General features: G+C 31.7%; 1 protein-coding gene across 3 annotated transcripts in view; it reads right to left on the bottom strand.

Annotated features, from left to right (window-relative positions):
- LOC140056536 (cyclin-D1-binding protein 1 homolog) overlaps positions 1 to 12,320 on the bottom strand; it is a 61,538-nt gene that overhangs the window by 21,586 nt on the left and 27,632 nt on the right. For all 3 annotated transcript variants that reach the window (XM_072101935.1, XM_072101936.1, XM_072101938.1), the window contains exons 3-4: positions 566 to 727; positions 193 to 289 (exon numbers count right to left, since the gene is read on the bottom strand). In XM_072101935.1, the coding sequence (XP_071958036.1) occupies positions 193 to 289; positions 566 to 727 (259 nt within the window). The remainder of the gene's footprint in view (positions 1 to 192; positions 290 to 565; positions 728 to 12,320) is intronic.

The following is a 12,320-nucleotide window of genomic DNA, read 5'->3' as shown; positions in this document are numbered from 1 at the left end:
AAGGAGTAAAAATCATTATGAGCTAGGTTTTTCCAGTCTATTTGGCTGCTGTTTGAAAAGCCTAAAATGAGATTTGTTTAAACCTTGACTATGGGCTTTGTCCTTCTTTCTATCATTCACTTGATTCATATTGGATTTAATTTTGTTTTCTTTAGTTAGAGGTAATCAACATATTCAGTTTGGTATACTTACGATTGATATTGGTTAGTTTTAATCTTAGAAACTAATAATTGTACAGCTTCTACAATATTAACAACAGCCTGTTTAGTAGACTTTCTAAGAACAATTCCTGAAAAAAGATTTTGTTTAAAGTGTCAATAGATTTGTATGGTTTGTTCGCTAGCAAAAGCAAGCACCATATTGTTATACAATTTATGAAATCGAATCCTTCCAAATCCAGATACAAAATAAAAAATTATGTTAAGTTTTAATTTAAACTACTTAGCGTAGACAATTGATAAAGTTGATATTAAATAAAGTAAAATAAACCACCATTTTACAGTTTACTTTAATTTTTATAGTGTAAAGTAATTATAGGAATAATAAATATTCAGTCAGTTTCTACCTCTATTCTTTGGTAATCCATAGAAAACTGATATGAGTGCAACAGCATTCATTTCTAGGGAATTTAGCATTGATTGGCATTCTTCTACAGTAGGAACAGGCGGCTTTGAAAAAAGTACAGATAACTTGGTTGCTTCCTTGGATATTGACTTAAATACTTGGCCTAAAACAAAAAAAAATCATTTTTAAATTTGTTAGCTATGTTTCACATTCATTTCTGTATTGCAGTTAATTAAGACATGATCTGGAAAATGTACAGTACCGTATCTATATATAAATTTACGCAATGGCAAACTTTGGTAAATTGCGCGTTATTTCTAGAATGTTTACTCGATCGATGGTTAGAATCTCGGTACTGATTTTAACCACCTAATTAAATTGAGTTAGAAAATTAGTTATTGACAATTAAAACGAATTTAGGTTAACGATTTGCCCCAAATAGAGTGTTTTCCGGTCGTGGTATACACTGTCTAATGGATGTCCTCTTGAAAACAAACCTGCACACAATAATGCGAGGATGCTTTGCATTTTCCTTCTCCTCCTACGATAATTGTTTTTAATAGCTGAAAACCGGTTGAACAGCTCAACAAGAAGACTTTCTTTAAAAAATACTATTTTGATAAATTTAATATACGTTTATACAAGTGTATTGGTTTGCGATGAATGGAACATTCCAATCTCTCAGACTCCTATACTAGTTTGTAGGTAAATTTATGAGCCCTTGGTTTAACACAAGTAGGTAAATTTATGGGCCCTTGGAGAACTTCAAACTGAGATATAGTATTGCAATACTTTGACAATAGGGATACGTAAAAATCTGTTTCGCATGGCAACGAAATATTTGAGCGAAGCGCAGGTACGTGTTGCTTGGTGCTTGGCCAGCTGCCTAGGCTTAGCGTAACATCAAAGCGAGTGAGGAATTTAAAAACTGCTATTTATCAAAATTAACCTGGCATTTTAGTAAATTACTTTAGTAAATTACTTTCAATAAAAGTATAATTATATTATAATCATGAATCATTCCTGATTCAAATGCAAAATGTGCAAAATAGATCAAAAACTATACTCGTTTTGTAGTTACGAATATGACTGGTGATATTCGTCAACACGAATACGCCTTACGAATATGAAATGGGGATCAGCTCAAAAGTTTCACAAATGTGTGATGTATCCGTTTTCATTATCGTATTCGTATGGTTGCGAAACCTCCCTAATAATGTAAATACACATTAACCATTTTGGTCGCCAGTTGAATCGAAATTTTCTTACTGTGAATGTGGTTACTGTTAGATATTTAAACACATATACACAGAACATTTATTACTGCTGTGGGTAGGCTCTACTGCTGGATATATAAACACATAATATACAAATAAAAACTTTATTACTGACAGTTGCTTCTCAACGTTTGTATTAATTAATAATTATAAAAAATATAAACGTCGTAGTGGTGTATCGTTAAATGTACTTCACTATTTCAATCAACTATAACAGGGACAGTTTTAAAAAAGTATTAAATCGTAAATGTTTTACTGTGTTTAGTGATATATTATTGGGCCTATAAAACAGTAGTTGATGAGTGGATTTTTTATATATTTATATATTTCCTATGTCATTTGATTCATTGAGATCTCTATTTTTATATCTAAAAAATTATGTTAAGCGTTTTGATCAAAGTCACAAAATTGGTGTAGTGTCGGAAATAATAATTTTTTAGATTTTTATATATTCGTAATCTATATTAATAGGCTTTGAAATGAGCTGTTGTTTATTAAAAATGGTTTATTATATGAAGAGTTATTAAAGAAAACATACGAGTCACTTTCTAGCTCAGGAAACATTCATTTTGAGAAAATCAACAATGAAGTAGCGACGCCGATTAGCTGGGCCTGGTCTAGCCCACCGATCAACGCGACAAGACTCTCTGTCAAAACTCACTATTTTCTTCTCAATAACGGCAAACTAGTCGAAAATATATCACAAAAGATAATATAAAATAAATTCCTAAATATTCACAAAATGTTGAAACGTTCATTTGAGAAACTACGGTGGAAGCCATGCTGTTTCATCGTAAACAAAAGCATCAGGCAATCAGAGAGCGTAAATTATCTCTATAGATTTAATAAAATCACTTAGGTTGTTAAAAATTATGGTAGCTGATATATTTTCGAACAGATAGGTACAGTACCAAACAACCGGGTTAACGGTTGAGTGAACAAAAATACAATTTCCTAATGATTTTCAATGGAAACGACTTTAAACAATTGCAAAATACACATACTTTTGATATTTTTTCATGAACAAGAGTTTGATGTTGAAGATAAGTGTTTTATCGTTTTTTATTAAAATTTTTAAATGGATAGGTTAGGCCGTTTTTTACATTCTGAACTTCAAGGCTAAATATCTCAAAAGTTTGGGTTGCGACTCTACGCCGCTTTTGTGATGCCAGGCCTCATTTATTATTATTATAAAGTAGTTTTGAAATAAAAATTATAAAAACATACATAAGAATATTACAAATATTTCAAAAGAAACAAATTTAAGTAATGAATTGAATTAATTGCCACTTATCGTATTTATTTGAATAAATGCCCCGGTTTAAATAAACATTCCTATAGAACATCATTTGGAATAAACACCTCCCTGGCGTTTATTTATTTTCTCAAATAAACGCCCTACCATTATGCATATTATACACAATATTGTATAACACATTTCCATTTCGATACAATTTTTACTGCATTTGATAACTTCTTGATATTAATTGTGTTTTTGTTCATATCTAGCGGTACTGTATTCTTTTGATTATACATTTTACCATATTGCACACCAAAAAAATTAACGCCTGGCCAAAATAAACAGCTCCCTCAAATAAACGCACACCCCTTCCTTTCATAGCAGGCCTTCTGTGAAACATTTGTCACCTTATTTCACAACACCATCAATTTGTTAGATTCGGTATTAACAAGCATAAATGATTAGTCAGGTCCAGTGTTTTTGCGAAAGTATCAAATTGGTGGCAAATGCTAGCATACATTTTTGGTAAAGCTTTTTATGTCTACTTTTCAGAAATCCATGATAGCAATGTCAATTGTACAGCTTAATAGTCATTTTTGAGGATTATTAAACGCCGCCTACGGAAAATATGCAACACAACATTTTGGGGTAGGGGTAACACTTTTGCTAATAATTTAATGAAAAGATTTGCATTTTCTTGGTATCATGTTTGTAGTGTATAGACTGCTTAGGTGTAATATATTTTTTAAAGTAAATCCAACAATTATTGATGCCATTAAATGTCAGAAGGTCATTGAACTTTAATAAAAAATGATTTTTTTTCTAATACTAACTTATAACTTTCAGTTTTTAACACAAAAAATACAATAGATGTTATGCAAACTTATGTTTTCATGAACATATAGACCCAATAAACAAGAAAATTGAAGTTAATATGCTTTTAAAAAAATGAATCCAACATCTATTGATGTCTTTTAGAGGTCAAAGGTCAACAATCTTTAATAAAAAAAAAAGATTTCAATTTTAAACATAAAAATATATGAGATCTTATGTTAATGTTTTCCCAAACCTATAGACACAGTGAACAAGAAAATTAAAGTTAAACAAATATTCTGTGAATTTATGAGGACATTATGTCTGTTAATATTAATTTACTATTAACAATTATATGGCAAGGGGTTACATTATCCCTAATAACTTTGTATTTAGTGATCATATTTGCATTTTTTACTCGGGGTACCCGAGTCTATAGACTCACTCATTTTCTCCTCCTCCTCCTCCCTCTGGACACTATTGAGTAAAAGGTGCGATTTATAAAGTACTACTCCTTAGTCCAGTAAAGATAAGTAAAAAATAGGGTGAACCTAGAACAAATTGTTGTCTGGTAAATATGGTTCAAATAAACATCATATCCAAAGTTTACCAAAATCGGACATCGGGAAGTGGGTTAATTAGCATAAATCCAAAATAGCCGCCATTTGCTATTTTAACGCCCCATATCTCCTCAACGGTTGGATTTAGACCACCTAAGTGCATTACGAGTAGATATAAATGTGATATTAAACATTCTAATTAGCATATTTAAATTCACATAGACGTACCTATGACGTCATATGTTAGTTGTGACGTCATATGGTACTGTAGTTTTGACATCATATATCTGCTAAAATGACATTATACTATGTGAACAATTTAGGAACTGTAGGAAAAAAAGTTTCTTAACATTCTCCTTGTTTAAATTAACATCATTTCCAAAGTTTATCAAAATCGGACACCAGGAAGTGGGTTAATTTGCATAAATTAAAAATGGCCACTATTTACTTTACCATTTTGAAGCTCTGTATCTCCTTAACGGTTGATTTTAAGTGCATTGCGAGTAGATATAAATGTGATATTAAACTTTATATTCTAAGGGAAAAATATAAAAATCGTAGGAAAGTAGTAGTAGAACATTTAACACATCCAGGTTAAGATCATGGGTATCTTATTCGAACACCCTTCACACACAACATGCACTAGAACATTCCAGTTAATTTTCTGCAACTGCATCTATTTATAACTGCAATCTCATATATATTTAGAGATTCTTAAGTCTGTAATGAGTCTGGGGTTTAATAATTCGACCCCATCCTAAATATGGAGTTGGATCAGAGTTTCCTATCCAAAGTGCATACAGAAAATGTAATAGTTGGTGCCGTCAAAATACTTCCACCATACATGTAGGCACAGCATGTTAATTTTGGACTGAATGTAATTCACCCCTCTCTTTCTTTGCAAGTGCAGAGCGTTACAAAAATGTTGCAAATTTGCTCTTTAAGATGTTTTCTTTAACTACCGATTATTCCACTACTGTTTGCTTCTTTTGTCTTAAAACGCAATTTTTATTTATTAATGAAGGCAAAGTAAAAGATTTAATAGTTCTCCCATTTGCATTCAAAGTTTGTATTCCATTTTTCTGACATTTTCTGTCAAAGAAGTTGAATACTGCTTGTTGTCGAAAAATTAAATACTGTAATTAGTAGTGGCAAGTTTGATTACTTTACTATTACTTTATAACAAACCTTAACAACCCCTCAGCCGCGTAACAAGGGGGTCTTGTCAGGGGGGGCAAAGAGGGGCTGATCCTTCCAGACACCAAGTACTTGAGCCACAGCCCCCCCATGGTGGGAAATGGTACTCCCGCACATAAAATTCATGATAAATGGCGCCTCCAACTAGGCTAGTAGTAGTTGGCCTGGAAATAACACTCCCATTTATTGCACAGCAATCAGCAAAATGATCGTACATTTTCCACCGTTAAAAACACAGGTGACATTTGAACATGTGAAAACCCAATCTAACATCGGATCCGCACCTGGCAAAGGTAGTAATTTTTCCGGTTAGAAGACTGAAACAGCGCCGTAACCAGGTTTTGACGGCGGGGTGGATCGTTAAGTTGTTTAGTGTAACCATACCCTCAAATTTTTTTTTCTCTATAGGGCTATGTATGGCCGCAAATCGCATTTCCGGCTAATCTCTTTTGTTTATGAACTATATAATTTGGTGTAATTTCCAGCCCACGAATTTCAATTGCCGACCTTAAATTGTCAGAGGACGGACGAAACTAGGCTAGATCCCTCCCCTTAAGCCTCCTAGCAACAACATGGTACATTAAGGGATCGTATCATTGAGACTTTAACAGGCATATTCACCATCATGTGGTGTTTAGGTAACAAACCATGGAATTAAGATGATCCCTGAATTCACTCAACCATTGCATCTTGCACTTGTGTGAGCTGCATGCTTTCTCTATACTATCAAGCAGCTGGCTAGGCAAGTGAGTCACAGCAGAGACCTGTGTAGGGGAATACCCTTTTATGGGCAATTTCACAGTAACCTAGGCCGCAAGTGTCTCACAGGGTCAAAAATTCAAAGTCCTTTTTTTACATATTTTTCAATTAATTTTGAAACATACAGGTTTATATATAATAAAAAATAATATTATAAAGCTACAACTATCCGGACATTTTCACAGTAATAGTAGGAATTTAGTAACTGGAAGAATTTTATGGAAAAATTTGGAAATCAACATCTCAATATTTTTTATCATAACACAAAACCCACTGCTTATTTGGCTAATATTTAATTACTAGTACAGAGTATCAATATAAAAAATATACTTGCGCTTTATATAAACATCATATGAGTGGAAAAATTGAATTTCTCTGAGAATTTTAACAATAAATGTTGAATAATTAGCAAACATTAGACTCGAATAAAAAATGTGTTGTATTATATAGCTACAAATACAATAAAACCAACTAATTGCCACTTCTACAGCTTACTGTGTTAACATTTGTACTTTTTAAGCTTTACCATGATAAAAACTGTCGTTTAACAAGGATTGTTCATTTGTGTCGGAGTGGACATTTTAGGACATGAATAACAGTATAAATAAATAAAAAATTTGTTATTATATTAAGCATGAATTAAATTTGCTATTTTATGCATAAGGGCAATTCCATGGTCACTCGCATTACACATTACAGTCATTTTTGTTAGTCTAAGCTTTGTACTTTCTATACTAATTGGATTTTTAAGTCAATGTTTTATATGAACATACTTTAGGTGCAAGTCTTTAATAAAATACTATAAAAAAAATTGTATGTCTTTTACTTCGACAATGACGCCATTGCGAAATTCTGTCACACGCATTACACAAAAAGGACACAACAAAAATTTGATTAGATTTGATAAGAACGTGTCCTTAAACTAAAAATATATGAATCAAAAGATCTTATATTTTTAATTGCTGTACTTTTAAAGTATAAAATAGGATAATAAAAAAATTCAACATTACATAGATTTTAAAAATATTTTACATTTTAACAAAAAAGTCCCGTCACTCGCATTACTGTCACTCGCATTACCGTAAGAAATGAACTTAGTATTTACTAAGCAAAGCAGAAAGAAAAGTAGACAATAATTAAATAATGCAACATTAAACCACTCAAAGAATGTTATATCAATTTTCAAGTAAAAACTTTTATTTCAACTCATTTGGATGAAGTTCTAAAGGACATCATCTATTGTTAACACTAACAGAATATCTTGATTTTTTACAAACACAGTAACCGAACACTTATACGGTCACTAAAAATGAAAATAGAAAATTCAAACAGCCATTTTACAAATTATGGAACTCAAAGTTCTTCGCAAACCAGCATCAAGCATTCTTTTTGCCCTGGTAGTGGCTTTAGCAAAAGCCATAGCACTTCGAAAAGGTGATGGCCCGTCTGATGCCAAAGCAGCCTTCTTTGCTCTGAACTAATAGCCACACGTTTTCTATTAGCAACTTTAAGAGCATCAATCTTCTGCTTCTTCAAAGCTGGTGGCAGAGCTAGAATTTTCTCTTTTCTTTTACTTTTTTACTTCTTTTCGAAATTTCATTTTGTTTGTTTCTGTATGAGGTGTATTTTCCCTCGGCTTTCAGTTTTTCTAGGTACTTTCTCTGTCGTTCGGCCATTTCTAAAGGCAGGATGCAAATGTGAATGATAATTTAAAATTATTTTTAAATAATAAACAATTATATATTTTGTTTTTAAAACTACAATGCTTTAGACCTGGTGGTTTAAAATATGCCTAGTAAATAATAATATATAAATAATAATATATAAATAAATTATTATAGCCTTAGGCCTATGCGGTGTTTTCAAATTATAGAATTTGAAATAATTAACACTAACAATATAAGAAAAAAAAACTTAAAAATTGTGATTAAATATAAATGTAAACTTATTCTTACCTTCTTATCTTCACAAAAGATTGTACCAAATTTGTTAAATCTCACCAGATTTAGTGTTTTTTATTTAATGAGCTCTTATAATGATTTGATTTTTCAAATGATTTAACTGCAAAAAGGTCGTTGCTAGGGATTGTGCCCTCAACAAACCTAATGCTATAATTATTATACTGTAGTGCCTCCAAATAAGGGCCAAATCACACATTGTATTATGAAATTAATGTATATACTAATTCTGGGACTAATTCATAACTAATGATAGATTAATTACTATTTTACTTTACAAAAAAAAGAGTTTAGTAATGTCACTCGCATTACATTGTCCATTTTTTAACGTCACTCGCATTACATGTCACTCGCATTTCACTTTTCAATGTCTCAACAATTTTGTATTTACGAGGATTTTTTATTTTTATTTGTCAAATTTTAATTGTTCAAAGTAGTATAGCTAAATTATAAAATTTCATTAAAAAAAATTATCATCATGATGGTATAAAAAAAAATCATCATTTTTTTTGTCACTCGCATTACATACCCTAATATATAACAGAATATACACAGCACTCCTATATGGGATATTCAACATTTGTAGTTATATCATATTTTCCATATATCTTAAGTGTACTACCGTATTACTTAGACATGTTACTTTATAAATATTGCTTTGTTGGGAAAATAATAATCAGTTAACGTAATTACCTATTTTTCACACCTAAAAAAAAATATATATTCAACATTGAATAAACGTAATTTTTTGGCTGCAAAAAGTCATAAATGAATTGAAAAAGTTAAAAACCTAGTTCCCACATATTCAAAGAGTAACATAAACACAAATTTTGAGCTGACTAATTAATTTGAATTTTTTTGGTCATGTCCCTGTTTGCATGGAATTGCCCATAAGTACATGATACCAATTGACACAAAACAAAAATGTACAACTATAACACTCATGACCACGCCTAAAACATCATCTGAGTAAGACAAAATTAAATTTGTCAGAGAATTTAACAAACATTTTATCCAAATGAAAAAAATAATGGTCTTACTATTCCATAAACACATTAAAACCAACCAGTTGGCACTTCTAAAGTGTACAGTGTTTATAACATTTTGTACTTTTTAAGCTTTAGTATGATAAAAACTGTCTTTTAGTTTTAACAAGGATTGTTAATTTGTGTCGGAGTGGACATTTTTGGACATGAATAAACAGTATAAATAATTAAAAAACTTGTTAATATTAAGCACGTTCAATGAATTCAATTTGCTATTTTATGCATAATAGTACATGTCACAAAAATGTACAACCATAACACTCATGACCATGTCCAAAACATCATCTGAGTAAATCAAAATTGAATTTGTCAGAGAATTTTAACAAATGTTTTATCCAATATATAAAAAATAATGGTATTATCATAGCCAAACACCATAAAACCATCAGTTGGCAATTATAAAGTTTACTGTGGTCATATTTGGTACCAGTACCTACTTTAAATAAAAAGATGTCGTTAAAACGTTTTGCATTAAATACTTAAATTGATCACCTATAACAACCAGTATTATTAGGAATTCATAACTTTTGCCATGGTGGCTTCAACTAGTTTAAAATTATTTTCTGAGAGACTAAAATACCGCCTCGAAGCAGGTGCCGGTGGCTCGTTAGTAATACTAAAAACACAGTTAAACAAGATTATTTTCACTTAAATATCAATGACACAAACAGATATAAATAAAATAACAATAACATTGTCTCATAGTTGTTAAAAAATCAGCCATTTTACTTTGATAAAATATGTGTGTCGGAGTGGACATTATGTGAACACCATATTAGAGTGCATTACAGTGAATTACTTGGGTTTAGAAACATTATATGTACATTATATTAATTGTAGTATGTCAGCTTATAATTTTTGCTATGAATATTCAACTTTTTATATTATTAACATAAAAATTAATGCTAGTTTATGAGGTGTCGGAGTGGACATTTTTTTGGACGGACAGATTTCGATTCCCCAGCATTCAGCCAAATTGTCAGTTAAATATATTATTTAAGTTTTAATGTATGGTTAATCTTATTAGTGTTGTATATAGATGAAAAACAGTAGACTTGCTTACTTATTTGCTCTGGATATAAGCCAACGTGTCGGAGTGGACATTTTGGACGGACAGAATTACAATAATGAAAACAACAAAAAAGTTAAACATGTATACATTTCACACTCATTGTTTATACCTTATACGTTTGGGGGTAGATCAACCAATTTAAATGTACATAATTCATATAAATATATATACATACAAACAACAACACTGCATTTCATAAAAATGATTTTTTGCAATGAGACACTCAATTTTGTCTAAAAACATGACATTTTTGGCCGCTGTAACAAAAGTTTTCATTTTAGCTTAATAAAAATTTTTTTGTAGTTTGCCCATCATGTGCTTTATCAAAAATTACAAACTAAATCAGACAAATACAACCTGATGAAGAGCTATTTGCTTATTTCTCAGTTATTACTGACGGCCTAGGGTACTGTGAAATTGCCCTTATGTCAAGAAAAACAACTATGCTCTGTGTACGGCTAGCTCCAGAACCACGATGTTCAGCAGTTATCAAATAGAATTTATCTTGTAAATTTAGTGTTAGGTTTTTATATTTTAGTTAAAATATACTTTATATTCTTATGTCGATTTATATTAATTAAATTTATTAAGGCTTGACTAGGCCTGTAGTAAACAATCGTAGTGTTGTGTTAGTATGCCCAGCAAAAAAAAAGTGGGAGGACAAGCGGAACTCGCTGTTCAGCGGGGGTACGATCCCCCTGGTTACGGGCCTGTGAAAGATTGAGTATTGGAGCGACAGCCAGCCACGAAAGTACGTTCGTTTTGCTGATCGCTAGCGCGTTACATACGATTAGTAGGAGTGTATTTTTTAAGGTGGCCTCACACGCACAGCACAGCGTCACAATTGTGTATGAGATGCCCGCGATGGCGGCTTAGATAAAAGACGCCAAAAACCACAGTCAACTGACCGCATGTTAATGTACTGATAAGCAGTGCGTCTTCCCACGAGTGTTCAGTCAGGATTTTGTGTATTTCATAATCATCTTACTTGAATATCATACTGTACACTACTGTGACTCATTTGACTCATTTGAAGCCATATCATATATCGTATAGACCCACAGACAATGGCCTCGTTACAATATTTTTTTATTTAAAAAGATGAAGACCACTTCCTGGTGCCCGATTTTGGTAAACTTTGGAAATGATGTTCAGTTCAGTTAACACAATATATGACGTCATATGGGAATTTAAATATGCTAATTAGAATGTTTAATATCACATCTATAACTTTCGATTTTCAAGAAATTCACACATGTTATTTAAATGTATCAAATTAACACAAGCCCATACGAATAAAAACAAAATGTATAGTATTTTGAGAAAAAACGAAATTTTAAGATACCTTCGTAAATTAGCGAAATTTACTCACGCCATTGCAATATTCTATTTCAACGGCCGTCGGGAGCCTCTATATTTACGACGTCACATATACACACGACGATATCGAGAGCGTGTATGCCGCCCGATAGTCAGTGAATGATCGACGGCCTGGAAAGATACGCAAAGCGTTGACACTAATACTAATTTATTCAAAATCTAATGTTGTTGAAATATAGGTCCCTAAAATGTACTTTGTTTGTTCTAAAACCCCGAATTTAGAAGGCCTACCTCCCAAACCTTTACTAGGCCTAGCTAGGCTAGGCGGAGTCAATCCACCACCCACATGCGAGGCTCCGTTTCATGTGCATCCAAGGGCGATATCAACAACTTGCTGCTATTGTAAAATATGAATAAAATTCGTTTTCGAACTGCCTGATTCGTGACAAATAAATTATCATCTCATATTACTAATTTAATTCTGCTAAACTAAAAACTAAAGAAACTAGCAGTA

Source organism: Antedon mediterranea, chromosome 8, assembly GCF_964355755.1.
Source record: "Antedon mediterranea chromosome 8, ecAntMedi1.1, whole genome shotgun sequence".
NCBI lineage: Eukaryota > Metazoa > Echinodermata > Crinoidea > Comatulida > Antedonidae > Antedon > Antedon mediterranea.
Note: the sequence above shows the minus strand (reverse complement) of the source record. Positions and strands in the feature narration are given on the sequence as shown.